Below are 23652 nucleotides of genomic sequence, written 5' to 3' on the forward strand. Positions count from 1 at the left end.
CCCTTAGGCGCCCATTTTTTGTGTGTGTTTGGCCATAACTACACAAGGCCAATATTATAAATTCAATTTAAGTTTTAAACTGATGTTAAGGGAAATTTAAACAATACTTCCAACTGATATTACCCATGATAATTCTTATAAATTATCTTATACCAAATGGGTTTCCTATCATTTAAATGTATTTTTACCAAACTATATGTTTCTAAAAGTCAATACTAAATATAAATTAAGTCCTTATCTGTTCAAAATATATTTAAAACAACATATCTTTCTTTGATTATAAAAATTAAACAAATTGATGTCTTTGGGTATTCAAACGTCGACTTACCCCATTTGGCTTCCTTATAATTATTTTTCTGATGTTTTTTGGTGTTGATTGTTTCCCCCGTGGCTTCAGTTTGGAACTCCTCGAGTTTCCTCTGTCGAGTGGGTCCTTTTTTCAATTTTTTTTGCCCTGTGCCACTTGTGTGTGTGTGCACCACTTTCCGTGTACTTTTCCCCGTAGCTCACAAGTGCACAACCCTTGGGGGAATGGGAAAACTATGGATTTCCCCCACCGATTTTGATTCATGAGACCTGAAACTAGTCGCAGATCAAGGGGAACATTTAGTGGAGCAAAGCGACAGCGATTACCGCATCAAAGGGTTCCCTCGAGTCGAATTGGACATGGTAATTAAGTCTTAACAGTAGCGATAAGAGTAAGAAAATCCTAAATATTAATATTTTTCACAGAAACAACAAAAAATTTCCACAGAACCGATACTCAAATTTATACAATTTTTATGGCATTATAATTCTTAAGAAAAAAATTTTCGTTGTTTAAATTCAACTACTTATCTTTTTAAATAATCTTTATTTTAATTAAAGTTATTATTAGAATGAGAAATGCTTATTAAAATCGAATTAAATTCATTTTTATTTATTTATTAATATTAACGATTTAAATGCGAGTCAAAATCTGAGCTTCAATTTAATGGACTTTTTGCCTATTCTGTGCATAAAACCGAAATTTTCCTGGAAAAAGACTATCGCCATTAATTCTTCATCCCGGCAACTTGATATTTGCTTACCATTTTCCATTTGCCTTCCATTTCCATTTCCAATTGCAAAAGTCAATTCCGAATTCCCGACTCAGACGCACAGACGACGCATTAACCTGGGCCCCGAAGTGACCTTGAACCTGCCGTGACCTTGCAGCCTGAAAGGATACAAAATATATATAAAAATGAGAAACTGGAAAAATCAGGGAGGCAGAGATGATGATGCCCGTCCGAAATTGCGGAATCCCTTGGAGATTTTGTTGATTGCGCAGGACATGTAGAAGATGATGAAGAAGTTCTTGAAGAGGATGTGGAAGTGTCTGTCTGGGCACTGCCCCGTAGGGGCATCATCCACCCATCCACCCATGTACTCATCCACCCACCACTTTCCCCATTTTTGCGGTTGAATGTCCTTTCGCCCGTCTGACAAGTTTGTTTTGCTTTTCGCCTGGGTTTCATTATCGTTTTGAAGGTCGCCACGCCCCCCGTTTCCATCGCCTCCATTATTGCCACGCCCACCCAGCCGTCGGAAAATTTGTGCCAAATACGCAGACAGCCGCAAATGGCAAGGAAAGGCCAAAAAAAGGATGTTTTGAGATGAGAAAATGGATCCCCAAAAAACACTAAAATAGAAATACAAAAAACATTAAAATATATTTAAAATGCCAAAAAGGATATTTAAAAATATACTGATAAAAAATGGAATAGGTAAAATAAATATCTGACTATTGAATTCCAAATTTTGTGTTTAATATTTAAACTAAAAGATAATATTAAATACAATGCGTATGCATGATTTAAATGCATATTATTTAAGTTTAATATGGCTTAAGTTCAATAGATATTAAAATCAACCCCCCAAAAAAGTCAAATGAAAAATTTGAATATTTTCATAGTAAAATAACTAAAAACCGAAAGGGATGAAAATCAAAGCGAAAAATATTTAAATCGAAAACAATATATTTGGACTTATAACGTTTTTTTACCAGTGTAGTCAAACGAAATTCAAAACTCCAAAAGAGTTTTTCAAAACCAAATCCGTGCAAAAATACAAAACACCTTCATTGCACTTTAAGTAGTTAAATAAAAACATTTTTGGCAACCCTTTAGCTGTAATAAAGTATATATACATATATAGAACAATAAAGCAAAGCAAAAGTAAATAAGAATTGAATATTTCTAAAATTTTTTAAAACTAGTTTTTAATTAATCTTATAAGATATACCTCTTTTAGCCTTAGGAATAATTATAGTTCCTATAATGTGGCTTATGTTGTAATGGTAACATAAATGGGTACATTTAAGGCACTTCCCTAATTAAAGCTCCATTTTAATTAAAATCGTTGGGGCAAATAATTAACTATGTTGCATGTATGTATATTCTTCGCTGTGCACTGTGCAAAACTTTATGTGTGTTTGGGGATGGGGATGGTGATGAAAAGAAAGTAAAAGTGAATTTGGGGGTGGGCATTGGGGATCCATTAAAAGGTGTCTTGGGAGGCATTATGCTTCAAGGCACACACCTCCCAAAAAAAAAAGGAAAAACGAAGAGCCCAATTCACTCAACACATCGACTTGAATTTATTATTCATGTTACTACTGTTTGACGAGCAAAATCAACCTTGAACTTTAGTTTTGAGAGTTTATAAAATATTTAAAACAGAAACTAAATACGCTATGAACATCTCGAGCGCTACTAACATTACGCAAACTTAACTTAATTTTTCTATTTCAAACTGAAAACCAAATTAAAATTACAAAAATTAATAAAATAAACAAATGAAGTAAGGTGAAATGGTTAAATAAATCATTATTTTACAATTAAAAGAGTAATGTTGAGGCAACATTTTATTTGTCTTTGCCACAATGTTGCTGCAACAATAAACTCACAGGGAAGAACTCAAAGCAAAATCACTCAATTTCTCGTTCTTTTTCTCTCTCTCTCTCATTTCTCTACTTTGTTTTGTTTTGAGTGCAGCGTCCGTTTTGCCTTTGTTTTGTTTTGTTTTGGGTTCCGTTATAAAAGCGCCACGCTGCAGTTTTTGTTATTTTTGTTGTTGTTTTTTTTGTACGCTCTTTGCCAATTGCTCATATGTGTTTGCATGGCTTTGCACGTGTGTTTGTGAGCGCAACTGTACCGGCGTCTTGTTTTCTTCTTCTTTTTCCTGTCTGAGCTTTTTGTTGTTTTTGCAGCTGCCTGGTCGCTTCTTATTCGCTCTCTCTCGTCTTCTCCCCTTTATCGTGTTCCTCCTCCGTTTATTTTTATTGTTGTCTGCTTAACACCTTTTTGCGTAAATCCATCGGAATTGCACATGCAAAATGTGTCAACAGCAAATATAATTTAAGAAAACAAGAGCGAAGAACAAGAACTCAAGAAGAATGTAAACAAATGTGACTCGCAAGGGTTAAACAATTCCTGCTAAACTTCTAACAACAAATTATATGAAATTAACCCAATTTATTAACATTACTTATGCATATATGTAAATGTATTGCAAAAATATGGAACTCCAAAGATTTTTACGTTAAACTTATATTTAGTAAAAGTTATCTTAAATTGCTAATAAAGTATAATATTTATCTTTTATTTAATGTAAAATATAAAACATACAAGTGTCACTTACTGTGTTTTATATTTGTATATTATTACTCATCCTCGAAAAAAAACGGTAATCCTCTTCTTACAATCGTGACCTTCGAATGGGGTTTTACCTCTATAATTACGTCTATGAATCAGTTATGCCAAAATACTCAAGTCTTGAGCTCCTCAAATAATTTATAATTGAAGGTTTGCACAGGCGTTATCTTCTGATACGAAAGGCGTCAAAAAAGGTGGCGCCAAAAAGTGGTAATAATAAATAGATACACTTCGCGAAATTTAAAAAAAAAATATAAGTAATATCTTCAAACGTATGATTTACTATTGTATGGAGATATTTTTTAATCGTATGTTTCAGGCCACAAATATGGTAAAAACTTTTTAATGTTTTTAGGAATTCAAAATATTTGTGGAAAGGGTATTACTTTTTCGGCACAACTGTTGGAACTTACCAAAACACTTATTTTTTCAGGATTATTTAATGAATCACGGTTATGTTAAGAAACCCCTATTTAAAGGCTGGAATTATATTTTTTTAAAGAGTAAGGATACCTGCTTACCGATTATTCTAAGAATTCTACATTTTATAATAAAATTCAACTTGAATTTTTTTAGTAGTACAAATCACCCTATAAAATACTGACTGGTGTTAATAATTAAATGAGATAGCGACATTGTTGCCAAAGGAAAACTTAGTGCGCAATGCAATTTACGATTATTCCCGTTATCAATGGGAGACGGTAGTTTTCTGGCCCACGGGGAGCATAACTATAACTCGGGGCCTTACTTTATCGCATTCGAATGGGCATTACTATTACACCAAGTACACCTGTCGACGGCGTCAATGCTACATTGTTGCGGCACGTGTAAACCGTTAAACATCAAGTTAAATGGCACTATAAATAGGGGTGGGTCGAAATGCATTAGAATAACATTTAAATAACTTAGCTGAACTAGCCAAGTTTTCGGTATCTATACTTTAAGTTTTCTTTATGATTTGATATATGAATTTAGGTCTATAATTTAACAAAATGGCAATAGTTATTTTTTTTTGCAATTTTTCATGTATAGAAACATACTTTAACCGATTTTTTCGATGATTTTATGTATAGATCTCACATAGCTTGAGACCTACCTTTAACAATTTTTTTAAGTATTGTTAATGATTTGATCGATTTTCGTAATTTAAAATTTTACCTACATATATGGCAATACATTAAATATCAAATATATTAATTCTTTCATGTACAGAAACTGAATAATTTTTTTCGATAATTTCATTTTCCGATTTTTATTATCGGTCCTATCATCTCTGATAATTTTTCAAGTAAAGCGGTTACATTACGTCGATTTTTTGAAAGCTCGGCAAATTCTTGACAAACTTGATATGAAAACACGGCAGCCACTTGTTGCCGTTATTTACGCAGTTGGTATTTCTCCTCTTGCACACTTTCCATTTTTACCCCCACGAAAACGGGGCAAAAATAATATACCAAAAAAAAAGCAGCAAGCGCAAAAATTAATTGCGCAAAAATCGAACCACAAAAACACAAATTTCAAAATTTGTTGAAATCGAACTTTGACAGCGGGAAAATGCAGGCGCGAGAAAAAGCTCGCAAAATGCGCGCCAACTTTTTTTGTTAGTAATGCAGTCATACCCTTTTAGAGAGACAGCGTATTCCTCTTAGTAGGTAAAATTAAACTATATGCTAACTTAATTTTTTATATTAAATTATTAAAGGTACTTAAATTTTGATTTTCTGTATGGTGACATTTTTTATTTACCAATACACCCAAAAAATTTTGATTGTACTAATTATTTCAGTTCAGTTATGCAAATAAAGATATAAAATTTGTTTAAATAAAAGATTTAACATGTTTAAATAATTTTGGATAGATTTTATCTTAATATACATATAAATTTAAGGCTATGAATAATTTGTTAGATTACAGGGTATGTTTTGGCGGACTACGCAGTGCAGTTTTTTTTGCTGTGTCTCAGTGTTGCGAAATCAAAACAAAGACGAAGCGTGCAAGGGTGCGAAAGAGAGGGCCAATGCACGCGCTAAAAAGTGCATTGGAAAATGGCGGAGAAAAGCAAAACAGGGGGACAGGTTGTGGAAATGGAAATCAAAGCGAAACGTAACGAAATCAAAGGGGTGGCGAAAGCGGTAAGAACTTTGCGTCGCAACCACCTGACGATTTATTCAGCGGGAAAAGAGCTCAAAATTCCAGCAATCAGAGAGTTTTCATTTATTTATATATCTGTGTTGATAATATTCATCTATGTATGTATGTATCTTCAGTTATGTACGTAAATATGTTCATAGCAATTCCAATTCCTTAAAACTGGTGTTCTACAAAAATATGAATTATTCTCATTAATGGTGTTTTTGATAATTTTAAAACCTTAAATTTTTTTTTTTTTTTTTTAAATTTTTAAACAAAAATATTTAGTTTTCGTTAGAAAAGTAAACCTACAGTAATGCGATTTGAAGTTCAAATATTGCTTAAAACCTTATTTAATATTTCAATTGATTTCTTGATATACATATTTCAGTTATAAAAAGTATTGTTTCTAAAAAATATTGTAAATCGACTGAAAACTATTTTTTTTTTCAGAGTCCCGAAATGTACTACTAGTATGTTGTGCTACTTGAGTTAATTTTTTAGAAAATTAAGTAGGAAACTGATTTTTTAGAGAACATTTATGTACTTATGTACAAATTTGTTATTTGTTATTTTCTTTCTTTCCTCATCCTCCTCTCCTCTTCCTACATGTACATGTATGTATACTGCTATTCTTACTCTGTTCAAAGTTGTTATTCTTTCGCCTTCCTTTCCAACTTTTGTTTGACATAATTTAATTATACTTGAGGTAGGTTCACGCATACACTCAAAAAGAAAACACACTCTCAAAAAAATGTATGTATTTGTTTGTGGCTTTTTCTTTGTTTTATTGGTATTTTAAAGTTTTTTTTTGTTGCTGCCACAAAAGTTCACAAGTTCAATAAAGTTGCCGCGTTACCCAAAAGAACAAGTGGGATAGAGCGATAGTGACAAAGAGCTTAAATTACACGCACGCACACCAAGAGCCTAACTAAATAAAGAAAATAGATAAAGGAGAGGGCAAGGAAAAGAAGCAGTTGCAAAATAAGCACGAGAAATAGCCACAAGAAAACGAGAAAAAAAGAGGCAAAAAAATACAAATCATAGAAGAATCTAAACAAATAAAAGAAACAAGGAAGAAGAACAGACGGAAAAGCTAAAATTAATAAAGATAATTGCATTCCCACAAAATAGTTTTTAGAGGGTTTTGAAGTATTTTTGATCCTAAACTTAGCTGTTTTTAAACACCAACAATTGGTTTTTCTTTTGTTAACATTTTTAAAATTTATCTGTACTAACATTTTATCTTATTTCATTTTAAATTGAAATTGGAACTAGGTTTTTGATTCCTTTTTAATATATTTAAAATGTTTACAGTTTTGCTCTCGCACAGTTTTCGTTTTTTGTATTTGCATTTTGATACATATATGTATCTGCCATTTTTATTTATTCTAATTGGAACTGTATGTCCTCAAATTTTAGTATTAACAGTTCTCAGTAATTGTTTATGTTTATTATTTGCCGGTGATGCAATTTCATGATTTCCTCAAAACCGCTCAGTTCAGTTTCCGCTCAATTTATTTGTAAACACCACTCAAAGAATGTGACATTTACTCTCTTTCGCTCTCATTCGATCTCTTTCACTCAACCGGCAAATACCGGCAAGTTGGAAACACTCATATAAGTGAGTGCGAGAGCGAGTAAATTTCAATTTTTCTTTTCTTTCTACGCAAATAAGTATAAACAAATCGTGATGAAATAGCCCAAATGTCATCGCAGAACTTTGTAGAACTTGCGGAATAATATTACGTTGTAAAATGCAATAAATTCGGATTTAAAAAGCTTCGCAAACAGAGAACTCAGAGTAACTCGGAACGAGTGGAAGAGCGGGAGAGAGCGGATGAGAGAAAATGAGCATTTTTCCGCGGTCACTCTGATTCGACTGAAATTTATAAAAGCAACCGGCCCTCGAAATAAATCGACATTTGTGCGCCGCGTTTTCACCGAGTTCTATCTGTCCTGTCTTCGCTTTGTGGATTTGGATTTTTGGCTGTTTTCCGCCCGACAAAAAAACTATATAATATATATATAGGCTAATCCAAAAATAAAAACCGAACCCAAACTCTGCTATACTACACACACACAACTGGAAAATGTCACATAAAAGTTATAATAGTGCTAAAATCGCAGAAATATTCCGAGATCCCTGAGGAAAAACCGCGCAAAATATCGTATTCTTCGCAACGAAGAAGAACTTGTGAACTACTAAAACAATTTAAAAGAAAAACAGCCAGTGCAAAAAATAAACGGGAAGAATTTTTTTTGGTGTCCCTTTTTTTGGTGGTTTTTTTCCCCCCGTTTTTCCTCCAATTGACGCAAAAAGTGCGCAACAACACTTGTGAGAAGGCGGAAACGGGATAGAAATAGATATAGCCGACTGGAACTTAACCAAATTGGATTACAATTAATTGAATAGACGGATACAACGAACACATTAAATCGCTGTTCAAAGAGGTGAGTGCAAATATATATATACATAAGTACGTGCCTAGGAAAAATTTGCTGGAATTTTCAAGAACTTCAAAAGAATTTTGAGTGAAAAGGAATAAAAACCACAACTCACGGTAACGGTAAACACACACCATAGTCGCTCCTTTACGCACACAAACAAAAAGAACTTGCCAACAAAAAAAAAGGAAGTATTAAAGGAGAACAAATACAAAATCTAAATTCTGCAAAGTTCGAGACCATTTATAAACTTATTAAATTCACATTTTTAGACTTGGTATATTGTTCTTGCTGAATGTAAAAATTTTGAAAATTTCTTAAAAATAAATAATAGTTAAAAAAAAAGTTTTTGCAACAATTTAGAATGTAACAAAATATTATCGAAGAGTAATTCGCTTAAATTTTAACTTAAAGATAAAATCAGAGGCAAGTCTTAATAAAAATATATTATTTCTTATTTTGATAAATTTTATAAATTGTGTTTGGAATTTTTAGTTAATTTAAAAATTAGAAATTTTATAATCAGATGAATTTTGCTATTTAACTAAATAATAATAAGAGTGGTCCGATAGCTTTTATTTAACTGTACAGTTTTTTTATTGATCTTGTGAAGGAGTTTTACAGTTATTTTTTGGTCGTATTTTTTGCTTTTTGTTTTACCGCTTCAGAATGCAACGGCTTCTATTTTACGAAGGAAAAGGAAAAAACAGTGAAATTACTAACACAGGCAAAAGCTTGAAGATCAGCATTTATCAGTTGAAGGTCAGGCAATAATATAAGTTGGGATTATGGGAATACGAATATTCGTTCTCCCTTTTGCTCTTATTTTTTTATTATTTATTTTTGCTTTTTTATTTAGCTGTTGTCAAGAGTTCTAAGAATCGTGATTTTCGGGGGCAAAATGGGGAGCGTTAATAGTGTAGAAAAAAAATAGTATATAGACCTATAGCTTTTGTGTACTTTTGATAACATTTGCTGAACCCTCTACGGCGCCTGACGTCAGTGGAAATGGAAATTGAGACGGGTATTACTTATTACTTAGCCGCTAAATGAGATTTGCAATCCAACATTTAACGATTTATTTTATTTGATATTTTTAACAGGACTAAGAAATAATTACAAGTGATAACAGGAACAGAAAACATAATAACAATAAACTCACAAATATAAATTTGGTAAAATGTACTTCAACTTGTTTAAATAAAAAATATATATACTTTTTTTTTTTATAAAAAAAAAAAAATTTAGCAATTTAAAGAATGTTTTAAAAAAAACTTTGTTTCAATGTACTCAAAGACTCTGAGGGAAAAAATATTTATATTTTGTGCATCCCTTCCTACAATGATTTCCGCATTACCTTATTTTCAGACAGCCCCAAAACTCAGGAACTAAAATATAGAAATAATCCCCAAACACAGACACAAAATGACTCTTCAGTACCCTGACTACCGCAATGCCGGTCTGGAAATGCCTCCGATTGACGAAGACTTTAACTTCTCGATCCCCTTCGATATGGATAGTGAACTGTACGATGACATCAGTGGCCTGCACACTATCCAAAGTGATTTGGAGAAGATGGGCAATGTTGACGGGGACTTCTCGTACTTGTATATGGATAACGATGAGGATATGAAGCCGGAGATTCGCAATGTCGATTGCATGTGGTCGTCGATGACGAATTGCTTGAATCCCAATGTGGCCGGAACCAGCACTGGAACCGGAAGCAACAGTGCAGCCTCGTCGTACAGTGAGACCAGTGCCATATCCCTGGCCGTGGCTTGCAGCTCCACAAATGCCTACTCCGCATATCAGCGATTACAGTCTCAGACTACAGATAATAACTCAAGTAACAGCCAATCACAGCAACAGCAGGCAAACAATGCCGAGGATTCGCCGGTGGTTATCAAGAAGGAGTTGGAGGATCCGGACTACACATTCAGCCAGAAGCGCCGGCGTTTGAGTGCTGGCGACAAGAAGTCGCAGATGCAGATCCAGGATGAGGACCAGTTGATACCGCCCGGCGGAAGTCTGCTGCGAAAGAGGAACCTCCTCGTTACATCATCGCCCAGTCCCATGGCCATTCGCAAGGGGTGTGTTGGTGGCGAAGTGAAGAGCAGCAAATACCTGAGGCCCGATACACCGCACAGTCTCACCGACGAGGTGGCCGCTCCCGAATTCAGACACAATGTGGACCTCAGAGCCTGCGTGATGGGCAGCAACAACATCTCGCTGACCAGCGACGATGGCGATGTCAATTGCATCAATCAAATAAGCAGGGATCTGCAGAATGCCGGCAAGGATCTGTGCACCGTTCGCTTCCCCTTCGCCACGATGAACGATGTGCTCGATGTGCTCAGTCACCAGGTCAACGCAGGTTCAAATCCACAGCAGACCAGCCAGGAGCAGATGGACGAGCAGCAGCAGGCCATCGACATAGCCACTGGATGCAGTACAGTGGCCTCTCCGCCGACGACCGGCTCGGACAGCGACTCCGACGATGGTGACTCCCTCAACTATGGACTGCGGCACCACCGCAGCAGCAAGGGAACCACCGGCAGCAGCAGCAGCAACAACGTCACCAACACCGGCATGTCGCACATGCTGCACATCAGCGACCACAGCTACACACGCTGCAACGACATGGTCGACGACGGACCCAATCTCGAGACCCCCTCCGATTCCGGTGAGTTTTTTAATGAGCAGTTAAGAAGCTTGTAGTCTAGTTAAATGTCCGTTAGGCTCGAAACCTATTCAAAACCAACCAGAAGCAATAGTCAGGCTGTTGAATTTTGGTATACACGCAGCAAGTTTTGTATACATCGCGCACGACTACTACGTACTTTTAAGCGCAAAACTAATTATAGAAATAGGATACCTCGCGGGGAAGCTAATGATTAATTTTCCGCCCCCCATTTCCCACACACACACTTTTGGGTGTTGCACATTCAACTAGTGTTCGCACTTCCGTTTCGTGTGGGTGCAAAATAACGCCCAAGCAAAATACACAAACACAAATACGAACACCCAGAGAACAAGTACACAGTATACACTGAAAGCAACCGGAAAATCGATCGGCGGAAAACAACGCCTACGTCAACAGCAAACGTAGTAAACTTGTTACGTTGCACACAAAAACAAAAACAAAAACAAAACAAAAAAAAAACGCCCACGCGACGCCGGCGTCTGTCTGCGATGGTTTTTCCATTGATTTTTGTGCTTTTTGCTGCGCGCTGCCTTTGGGCTTTCCTTTATGATTTTCCTACACCCAACCACCCACAATGGGGAAAAAGTTGGCGCGTGGCTTTCATGGCTCATTGTGTTTATGTGCTTCATGGCGTCATCCTCTCTCTCTGTTTTGAAGAACCCGAACACATCACCCGGGGGATGATGAAGAGTTCAGTCAGTTCTTGCGCAGAACTACGCCCAGACTACAAAAAATAACCTTTATACATATAGGAATCTCTCTCTTCTGGGCCAACACCCCAAAATTTCTTGGCTTTTTCTGTGTGCGTTGTTGTGCGATTTTCAAGGATGTCTGGTCACTGGCCACGTGGCAGACAGCCCCAAAATTTTCCTTCCTCCTTGGCGGCATTTTCCGTACCCTCGGCTCGGTTCGCCACTACAACAAAATATTTGATATTTTGGTTGTTCCAAAACTCTGAAAGAAAAGCTGTGGGATTTATATATATAAATATATTTATACATCAAAAAATTAATTAATTTAGATCCAAAATAACACAATGTGTATAAATTCGAAGATGCATGTTAAACTTTTATATTATATAAAGGTACTGTAACTTACAATTTTTTATTCCAAGGTACACTTTTAGTCAATTCCTGTCCCTTTTCTCTTTTTTTTCGCGGACGAGTTCAATGTCTCCTCTCTCTTTTTGGCGCGCAAAACGTTCGTTATCCATTGAGCAACCCTCGCAAGCTTACGTCACACCAATCATCTAGATTTTTACTACGTCTTACGCTACTACTACTACTACAAGTGCAATTACGAGTGCATTTTTTTTTTACTACAATGGCCATAAACATTTACTACTACTATTTTATGGAGAGTGTGTTAGTGCAAGCTTTTTGCAGTTTACCATTAAAATTACAAAAAATTTAAAAACAGAAAGCTTAAGGTAAAATATTAAATAATATAATACAAAAAAATATAGCAAAATTTAAGAACATTCAAGACCTGCAAAAATAGCAAAAAAAAAAAATATATAGACAAAAGCAAAAGCAATAAAGTTGTTGTGACGGCGAACTCTACCCATCTCACACTTACGCTCTCTCTCTTTTTCTCTCTTTTGCAATTTGCCGAGTGCAGTTATACCAAGAAATTGCAGCAACAACGATTTTTGCACGTTTGTTTTGGTTTTTGCGATTTGCGCTTTTACGCTTTTGCTTTTTCGCTTTTGGGGTGTTGTCTGCTTTTGCATTATGTGCTTTTGTTTTATTTTGTGCGTTTATTTCTTGTTGCCAAGTGCTCCACATATTTCCTTTTTTTATTTTTTCCCGCTGCGAAAAATAATAAAACACAAATTAGAATAACGTAGTAAAAAAAATGATAAATAGGCAAAAAGCTTAGAATATATTAAGAAAAAACGCCCCCGTCTGGTCTCATTTATTTATTTTAATTATGCGTCATTAAAAAGTTATTCAGACTACGTTAGAAAGGCGGAAATTCCTTTGGAAACTAAAATACCTAAGTAATAATATTAATTAATCTTTAAACATTTGTATTATGCCTATATACATCACTTAAGTAACAAAGAAACTTTCAATCTAAACTATGTATTCAAAGTCTTACAAAAAATAGGCACACGTGTTACCAATTCAGCATATCATCATTTTTCCACTGCTAATTTAGCAACTAAAAACTTGACACAAGTGGTTCGAGATTTTTTTTTTTTTTTTTTTTTTTTGTGTGCGTATATCTCCTTGGAAATATATATAGCAACAGAAATAGCAGAAGAAGCGGAAAAAGAAATCAGGTGCGTGCCGCAGATTAGCAAATTTATATTCTCATCTCGCTCTCACTCGCATCTTGTGACGACTGCTAGAGTGAGACGGCACTGTCCAAAGACACACGCACTTGTATCAATATCAATTCTTTTCTTTATTTTTGGTTTTTTTTCTGGGGGGACTTTCTTTATCGCTATGCTGCAGTCTTCTAATTAGTATAAAAGCTTCTTCGTGAGTGCGAGCGAGACGACCCAGTGAGGGCTGGTTGGCAACAACGCACAAAATTCGGCAAATAGATAAGGCTTAAGGGAGTGTGAGCGAGACACCAGATGCCACATGCCCCTATGTTGGCGCCTATATAAGTACATATGTATGTACATATATATATTTACTTTTTGGTAGTGCGTGTTGCTTTTTGGCATTTCGCACCTTGCGATTGTGTGTGCGGGTTTTGGAAAATGTTAATGAACTGAACCAAGGTCAGCCGAATCGCTGGAAAAAAGTGCGTAGAAAACAAAATGAGGGGGCGGCAATAAAAAAAAAACCAAACCAGAAACCAAATTTAACTTTTATGGCCAGACAAACTTCCACCTCGACGCAAAACAAAATTTCCTTTTCGGTCTTCTTTTTTTGCTTTTCACTTTCGATTTCTACGGCTCTTTAATTTATGCGTTTAGAAAAAGTGAACAGCAAATAGGCAAACAATCGAAAGTTGGGAGACAATCAAGTAAACATAAGATAATGTTTTTATCAATTAAAAAACAAATTTATATACCTATGATGTGTAACCTAATTTATTGTGCTAATTTATAAAAAGTTCAACAGAAAAATGTTATTAAAATTAGACATTTGTGTACTGTAAATATTTAAAAATTGTTCTAAACATTAAAATTAAAATTTACATTAAAATTAGCAATTAATACAACAATAATATAAAGTCAAATTTAAAAAATGCATAACTAATATATAAATTTAGATTGACAATCAAGTTACATAAAAAAATATACATCAGCAAAAGAAGTATGTGTAAAAGAAAACAAAGCGAAATGTCAGCATATGGTAAAAAAAAAGGATATATAGGGAATATACCGCAAAAGATAAATAGAACTAGTAATAGAAGCGGCCAAAAAGACGCCCAAAAAAGCGCTGTTTACAATAGGCCGTATATATGTTATTTTTCGGGTTTCAGTCTTGAGGCATTTTTTTTTACGGTTTTTTGGATTGTTGCTAGGCGTACCGTCTCCGTCCTTATCTCTTTTAATAATGCCATCTCTGTCCGATGTACAAATGGCGTCGTAGTTGTTGTGTTGTGCTGGATTGTTGTTGCTTTATTCGCGCACGTGTAGCAATAAATTGTTATGCTCAAGGTCGCAAAAGCGGCAACGACGGCGTTATAAAATAAAAAACCAAAAGCCCATAAAGAGCAGAGCTTTTCCCCCCCTCTCGGTCTCACTCACTTGTCATTGCTTTATTTATTTATCTTTTTTTCCCTTAACAAACGAGCCTCCCTTTCGGCGTTTATAAGAGATTTCCTGTATAAACAGATAAATTGGTATACATATACATATACATATATACATCCAAAGAGGATGTATCCACACCCAAGAATGTTGCCAAAAGCTCAAGTGGCAAATGTTGCCAGACGCATTTTCATAATTTATGTGCCAGTTAGCATTATTACATTATGGATACTGGATATTATATCATATGGGGAGTACACCATCATATATGATATGTCGCATTGCGACGTTGTGCAACATAAGTCATTATTTTCGTACTTTCGGGGAGGAGTTTTCCATCGGGTTTCCATCGGAAAAGGCTCAACATGATGACTCACATCCTGCTTTTCCTCCGATGATGAAATTCCCGCTCACAACGTCACAAAAAAGGAAAAGGAAAAGCCGAGAAAATCAAATAAGACGGGGACAACGCAAAGAAAAAAAAAAGGGAAAAGTGCAAGAAATGCGCGTGGGAAAATTTGCTAGTGCAGCGGAAGCACTGTTTTTCCGCTGTTGTTTCAAAAACTGTACTGAATGGTTTAATATGTCTTGTTAAGTTATAATTTGATTTGCAAAAAGTATACCACTTTTTGGATTTAGTTTTTGATTTTCTGTTTTATTAAAACAACATTTCCCACAAATGTTTACAACATTGTTTTTACAACATTTTATTCGCGTGACCTATTTCGCTGGCCATCGGTGTGGCAAGTTGCGGTTGAGCGACATGTTGCCAGCAGATGTTGCTACTGCGGCTGCAATTTCTGTTGCAGTGGCTGCTGCTGATGCAGATGCAATTTCTGCTGCTGGCTGTTGTTGTTCCGTCTCTTAACCTTTGGCAAAAGTGCAACATGTGTTGCAGTTGCAATTTATTTGATTTTCATGCGAAATGCCAACGCAAAAATATAGGGTGGTGAGGCGTGGGAAAGTGCAAAAAGTCATGTTTTTGTTCTTCATTTCACGGTTTCCTTCAATTTTCGGCGAATAAAATTGCAAATTCGAAAGAATCGTTAAAATGTGTGTGAGATCGTAAACAAATACAAAGTGCAGAGGGCGCGAAAAAAGCGTATGAATTCACTATGGTCTGGCTGGCCGGCCGGCCAGTGATGATCTAAACACAAATTCTTCTTCCCCTCAATGAACTTTCTTCGAAATAATAATTTATTTTCATATATTCCCGCCCAGCATTTGCAGTTTTCATTTGCGCGGTACGGCGATGTGTCATAAAAGTCGCAGACGCGGAGCAAAATAAACAACAGCGTCTGTTATTAAACAAATTTACAAGGGCAGCGGGGAAAATGGGAAGGGAAGAGGAAATCGTCGCCGAGAATTTGTTTTATTTTACGACTTGGTATAGTGGTCGAAAAAGTTGCCCCACAGTTTATTCTACAATTTTGTCGACTTGAAAGTTAAATTATTTATTCAACGGGCAGAAAAAAGAATTTTACAAATATTAAAATATGCCATGCCACATGCTTGAAATCTTAATTGATTTTACTGTCCCCCATCGATGCATAATGCCTAATTCCCAGAGACATTTTATCTCCAAGTGGTCTTAATTTATCCCACTGTAGTTTATTTGCTGAGTTATCGTTGCCTTTTTTTCGCTTGCTTCTTTTATTTTTATAGGCTTTTTAAAAAATTCTTGTCTGTATTACATCATGCTGCCTTTTGCCTTTGCCTTTGCCATTGCCATTTCCATTCCAATTTCATTTGCTCGACGACCCAACCCAAAGATATGATAGGGTATTTAACCCTCGCATATGATAATATATAGTATATATATCGGAAGCTTCTCATCTGCTGCACTTAATGCGCCTTTTGTATTGATGATGCACTTGTCCCCTTTTTACACTTCTCTGTTTTTGGGCTTACCCCTTTGCCTGTCTGTCCGCATCTCACCGTACCCTATGCTAATTTTATAGGGCAAAAGGCATCTGTTCTGTGCTTATCATCGCACACTTCTCTATATATATATGTATGAATGTACATATATGCACACTGTAAAGTACGAATGCATGGGCAGGAAAAACTCAACCCAATCAAACCCACCGCCTCCCTCTTTTAGCTGCACAAAAGTTGCGCAACATGTGGCGGCTTGTGTGCATTTTATTTGCAATTTTAATCAGCGGCAGCTTCCTCTTTGGCATTTTTGATATCCTAAATAAGGGTTACACGAACTTTTCGTGAAGTTAATTTAAATTTCCTAAAATACACTTATATTACAAATTCCTTGAGTTTCTTAAATCAGACGCCATTTGGTGTGCGAATAACAACGGCTTAAATACACAACTACCATAAAGTTCACATTCACAACAATAAGTAAAAGAGGGTATCAAAAAGTCTTAAAGCCATCCTTCTTTACTCCATTACTTTTTTTTTTATTATTATTACGATTTGATCTTGGCTTCATTCGCATAGCAACAAAAATTGCTGTTGCCGTCTCAAATAAATAAAAAAAAAAATAAAAGTTGCTTTGTTTGGTTTGTCTGCTTCTTCCAGTCGGTTTCTTGTATTTTAATGCAGCAAACGAGTTTGTCTGGTTTTTTCTCGTACTTTTTTTTTTGGTTTTATTCAGCGAGAGAGAGGACAGATATGAGAGATATAGAAGAAGCAGCAGCAGCATCCTATTTGTGCGGATTAACCGTTAGTAAAACTAAGGCAAAAGCTGCCGGCACAACCCTAGTTTTTATTTGTATTATTATATCTGAATATGTGAATAACTGAATGACTGAACGACTGAATTGAATGCAGTTTGCAGTTGCAGTTTTGATGGGATAGACAAGTGAGCCGAACGAACGGTGGAAGATTGCAATTTTGTTTTGTTGATTATTTTTATGTTGCCATCCCATTCATTGTCTATTAAACGTGATGTGGGGTTGGTCTGTCTCTCAGTCTGGAAATTCCCCTTTCGATATTGAAATGAAGCTGTACGTTCGCTCGCTCGTTCGCTGGAAATCTCGCTTGACAGTTGTTTTGTATTCAGCATTTATTGATTTTTATTCGAAGTCGTTGTCGGGCGTTTGTTTTTGGCTATTTATGACTTTTAAATAGAAATTCAGCCTAACCTGACAAGTTAAGTTCCTGTGAATGTGAATGTGAATGTGAATGTGTGTTTATTAATCTAGTTTTGCTTAGTTTTCAAAATCAAATAAATACACTTAAAATGTTCGGTTTGTGATAAATGGTGCCTGACATTCCACAGAGTTTGTTGTCCAGTCAGCAGGAGCGCTTCTTCCTCATGCACTTTTTTTTTATATATTTTTTATCTGGAAAAATGGCCGTCGACGAGAGGCTGCATTCCAAGATTTTGTCGAAGGGGGGAGGAAGATCTTGGTGGTCTGTTGCTTGTCTAGCCAAAGTGGAATGATGACGTTGGCAAAAAACAGAAAAAAAGCAACCAAGAAGAACTCGCTTGGCTCCTTCTTTTCTTCTCGTTTTATCTCTCGATTCTCCTGAAAGAATCTGACTCATGCCCACTCAGGCGTCTTCTCTGCAGGTTTCGATTTCGTTGCTGTTTCCAGTTGGGGATTTATTCAATGTTTATTTTTTGCCAGTCTCCCATGCACTTGATCTTGCAACTTGCAACTTGTTGCACTTGTCAGCAGTCCCTACCCCCCTCTCGGTCCTCTATTCCTATTTTACCTTGTTGCCAAGCGTGCAAAGTTAGCTTTTTTCCTGCTTTTTCTTGCTTGCTTGCTTGCACAGCAGTTGCTTGCCTTTAATAAGCGAAAAGAATTGTTTAAACAGTTGCTCTAAATTCAATGTGAATAAACATTAAAATTTATAATAAATTTGATTCAATTGAAGGTTGCATTTTTCGAATAACCTTATACTAACAAAATTACATACAAACATAATAAGAATTTAAGAAATTGAATTATTTGTATAGAGACTCGAGAGAGAGAGAGCTATGGGAATTACAATTTCCAATTCCAGGCCATTATCCTCATGCAATTCTTGTTCTTTTTTCCCCAAGCCAAAGCCCCGCAAATGTTTTTCTTTTAGCGTAAGTTTAATGACCCTTGTGATGGCTAGAATTATGACTTAGGTTGGCGTGGAAAAAAAAGAAAGGAAAGAACAGCTAAAGCGGATTAGTGTGTCAACGTATAGTTTCGTTTCCCGCACTAGAGAACTCGTCGTATGTACGGTGCTATATCAGACTTCAGGAAGCAATAGATTTGCACGGATTTCAATTTCAAGTGGCACTGGCATCGTCGCGACTACGCCCTTTTGTGTTGACGTCATTGGTCTGTCTCCGCCTTTTTGTTTTGCCTTCTTCTATTTTATTTTATTTTATTTTATTTTATTTTGCCTTCTCTTCTACCCCACATCTCACATCCCACATCCCACGTAATTCGTAACTCGTAATTCCGCCTGGCAACAGAGAAAGCCGGAGATGTATAGGGATAGGATATAGATAGGGTGGGGGGCTGGGTTCGAGGCACACAGCTTTGGCTGTACTCTCTTCCGTTTCGCTAATTTACCGCTTCCGTTGCGACCATTGAACCAAGAAGAAGAAGAAAAAAGAAGAAGAAGAAGAAGCTGAAGCTGCAGCACAGTGCGTTGCATTATTATATTGGAACAAATTGAATATAAAATAAAGATTGTGGGTATTGAGAGCTTTAATAGAGTTTCCCTTCGTGGAAAAATATGGAAAAATCAGTAATATTAATTCCCTTTTAGTATAACCTTGTCTTAAAGAGCTTGTTTGTTACTTGTAAGCTCAGTTTCATAAATATACACCATGCTAACGAGAAACTCCTCCCTTTTACCACCCCAATTTGCAGATGAGGAAATCGATGTGGTATCGTATACTACGGACAAGAAGCTGCCCACGAATCCCTCGTGCCACGTAATGGGCGCCCTGCAGACCAAGATGGCCCACAAGATAGCGATCGACCACATGACGCAGAAGCCGCGCTACAACAACTTCAATCTGCCGTACACGCCGGCCAGCAGCAGTCCGGTGAAATCGGTGGCCAACTCGCGCTACCCGTCGCCATCGAGCACGCCGTACCAGCACTGCTCCTCCGCCTCGCCGTCCTACTCGCCTCTGTCCGTGGACTCCTCGAACGTCAGCTCGAGCTCCAGCTCATCCAGTTCGCAGTCTAGCTTCACCTCGAACTCGAAGGGACGCAAGCGAACCTGTCTGAAGGCTCCTGGTGGGGGCATCACCTCCAGCATGATTTTGCCGGGCATCAGCAACGGCAACAACGGTAACGCTATGATGAGCAAAAAATGCCGCGGCAAGAAGGTGGTGGCCTCCTCGGCATCGTCGTCGGGCAGCACATCGCCCGTTTCGGCGCTTTCTGGCCAGGATGTGGATCCCATGGATCGCAACTGGCAGCGACGTAGCACAGTAGTCCAGGGCATTTCCACCAGCTGCAGCAGCAGTGTCCTCCGGAAGGACTTCAGCCTGGGCCTGGACGAGGCCGATACGATCGAGAAGCGCAATCAGCACAATGACATGGAGCGCCAGCGCCGAATTGGCCTGAAGAACCTCTTTGAGGCGCTGAAGAAACAGATTCCCACTATCAGGGACAAGGAGCGGGCTCCCAAGGTGAACATCCTGCGCGAGGCGGCCAAGTTGTGCATCCAGTTGACGCAGGAGGAGCAAGAGCTCAGTTTGCAGCGCCAGCTGTTGAGTGTGAAGCTCAAGCAGCAGCAGGAGATACTAGCCCGCTATAGGAAGGTGAAAAGCGAACCGCACTCTATCAGTGGATAGTGGGGTTGTCTATCTATAGTACTAACTGCTTAAAGCGGCGGCGTAGCGCTAGAAAAACCTATATATATCACCAGCACACCCCCTTATATATTTTGCGATATTTCTTTCTTTCTTGACCTTAGCCCTTATGACCGACCTATGACCTTACATATATGATGTTTTTTTTTTCTTCGGAAGAACTTCAATATCAGTTAGTAGGTTATGTTTAAAACTATAAACATAAAGTGATTTAACAAATTTGATTTCTTTGATGTGATATATATATATATATTATTTTTCTTTCCGCGCGAATTCATTTGGCAATGAAACTAAACGAAAAAACGGTGTTATGAAATCAAGTTGAAGTGTATATTTTTTTTTTTTTTTTTTTTTTTTTTTTTATTTTTGCTGCATAATTACAACTTATACACATTTAGGATTATACTTAACTAGAATCTATTTGTAGGTCTCTGTATATAACATAATAATTTAGGTTCTATAATAGTTATTTTTTTGAAATAGCTACTTAACCATGAAGTAAACAAAAAGGAAAACGAGAAAAAAGAGGAAAAGGACAAGAAAGGAACCAAACAATGAAAAATGAAAGTGAAAGTGAAGAGAGACAGATAGAGAGGGAGTAGAAGAAGAAGAGAAGAAAGAGAAGAAAGAGAAGAAAGAGAAGAAAGAGAAGAAAGAGGAGAAACACAAACAAACGAAAAGGGAAACACAAAAAACAAACAAACGGATACGGAAAACAGACAAAAGTTACAACGAAAGAGCCACAAAGAGGAGATAGAGCACACAAAATCGGAAGTGAGAACGATGATAAGATATACATAGGAATTATTATAGCTGAAAGTAGAACTTTTGGTTGATACCCCCAAAAAAACACAAAAAGAGCCGGCTTCTTCAAATGGTTCCAAAACTTCTTGACGAAGCAATAAGGATCACCATATTCAGACCTTGGTTCAATAGTTTACCTAGACTACCCATTGTCTATTTTACATGCGCCTTTGGGTCCTATATGTCGTTAAGGACGCATCCTTTTAGCAAAGGATAAAAACCCAACTATATCTGCATGCATACACACACCTCAATGCTTTTGCTAAGACATCCCGACATCCTATAACCCGTTTATATATTATAATATATTTACTTATATAAATCGACATCTGTTGGACGACGACGCAAAGATGCAAATGCAAAAGCTTTTTATATACACCCAAACAACAAAAAACTTGAACTCTACTGCCTATATTGAGAAAATACATTTTATTTGCAATGAAGATTAAAATGTGAAAATATTATTATACACCTTTTTACAATCATTATCTTTTCTGTTTTTTTTTTTTTTTTTGCTACACCTAGGGATATATAATAATTTTTAACTGATAACTATGCATATGAAATGCGCAAAACTTAACGAAAACAAAAAAGGAATTAAGAAAAACTTTAAACTATTTAATAGTGCTAAACTAAACCTAAACCTAAACGAAAACCTCTCGAGAATAGCTGATATATATATAGATAGAAAGAAGGAGAGGGCGAATGAGTGGAGAAATTGGCTGCAAAGTTTGTGATTGGAGTTACGAGAGACCAGAGAGATATATATACACCCACGACCCCAAGACCCAAGAGAACTCAAACTTTTGTGAGCTGTTTAACTGTCGATTTTTTGCTAATAAGTTATTGCCTCTCGGCAATATGTTATATATGATTAACGAACGATTATACCAATTGTTTACACGCATCTAAATATCAACTAAATAACTACTACTAAACTAAAGGACATAAGCGACTAAAGCGCATGCGAATGAAATAAAAAGCGCATGAGAGAAAATATAGGAAACACAATGTCAACTGTTATTTAGGTTTAGACACAAAAACAAAAAAAAAAAAAACCAACACACACACATGATATATATATGGATATATGATGACCAGAAATTGAATGAGATCAGGGGAGGTTATTTAGGTATATTGTATATTACATATATTGAGTTAATTTCTAAATAGAGTGTAGGCCGACGTTTCAACGAAATTTTTTATGTGAGTTCTAGGCTAATACCTACCTACTTTACCCAAATACATCTATATTTCTAATTATTTTTGTTTACTACTAGCTTTACGTTAAAACCCATGAAATATTTTGTATCTTATACTATTCTTTTCTTTTAATACGCCGCCGCAAAACCTTTTTGAAAAACAAAACAATCTTAACTCTTCTTTATTTTTTTGAATTATTAAACTAAACTACAAAAAAATTGTTAAATGGAAAACGAAAAAAAAAATGATTAATACATATACTTGGACAAACAATTAAGAAGTATATTTTTGGTATTGTTTCGACCAAAAAATGTGTACACACTGTAAATAGCAATCTCGTTAAATAATAGTTACACACGCCTACAAAATAGCGAACCCAAAACCCAATAGATGGAAATATTTTTATAGAAAACAAAAAAACCCGGAGAGAAAACACAAAGCAATAGACTTAAGCGAATTGTACAACGCGAAACGAAAACAAAACTTCAATAAACCAACAAACACGCTACACAACACACCTATACATAAACAAGATACAAAATACACAAACACGAATGCACCTATTTTCCTATAGTACATACAACAAGAAAAAGTTTAACGAATTAAAAAAAAAAAACACCTTGTTTTCTTTCTATAATTTCAACAAACAAAAACAAGAACCGTACAAATTTACGATACAATAAACTAAAAAAGAAATGACAAGAAACTAAAAATACGAAAAGCAAACCTTTTCTTTGTTTAGTCCTTTAATTAATTTATTAACGAAACAACAAATTCAAGTGAAAGAGCATTTTTAAACATAATTTTTTATTACAAACAAAAAATATATATTAAAACTATGACCAAAACCAAAATCCTCGCAAACAAAACAAAACAAAAAACATTATACTTTTTTTTCTTATAAAATACATTTATAATAAAAAAACAAAAAAAAAAGTTTTTAAGTTTAAATATATTTGTATGATTATGAAATTTTTTATATTATACACACACAAACTACTATTTGAATTAGTTGTTAAAGATTTATTTTTAAACAAAAAGCAAATTATTTGAAGAAAAATAACAAATGTAAAAACTTGTGTAAAAAAAAATGTGAAAAACTCAATGAAATGAAAGCAAAAAAAAAAAACTGTTAACACGCTGAACGAAAAAATATGAAACTATAATAGACGAACATGATGAATTA

The 23652-nt window shown here is 35.8% G+C and overlaps 1 protein-coding gene across 1 annotated transcript; it reads left to right on the plus strand.

The window, feature by feature from the left end:
- The first annotated feature begins 7733 nt into the window (after positions 1–7733).
- Positions 7734–23269, plus strand: LOC108135922 (myc protein). Its single transcript, XM_017256865.2, has 3 exons — positions 7734–8261; positions 9624–10938; positions 19504–23269. Exons 2-3 carry the CDS (start codon positions 9681–9683, stop codon positions 20439–20441), a joined length of 2196 nt encoding a protein of 731 aa, XP_017112354.1. The 5' UTR covers positions 7734–8261; positions 9624–9680; the 3' UTR covers positions 20442–23269.
- Positions 23270–23652: the final 383 nt, after the last annotated feature.

The sequence above is a fragment of the Drosophila elegans genome, unplaced genomic scaffold (genome assembly GCF_018152505.1).
Source record: "Drosophila elegans isolate 14027-0461.03 unplaced genomic scaffold, ASM1815250v1 contig_149, whole genome shotgun sequence".
NCBI classification, from domain to species: Eukaryota; Metazoa; Arthropoda; class Insecta; order Diptera; family Drosophilidae; genus Drosophila; species Drosophila elegans.

Excerpts from the sequence above, each read along its gene's own strand:
- LOC108135922 (XM_017256865.2), top strand. The coding sequence starts at position 9,681 with ATGACTCTTCAGTACCCTGACTACCGCAATGCCGGTCTGGAAATGCCT. Across the intron at positions 10,939-19,503 it reads CGAGACCCCCTCCGATTCCG|ATGAGGAAATCGATGTGGTA; the intron begins GTGAGTTTTTTA and ends CCCAATTTGCAG.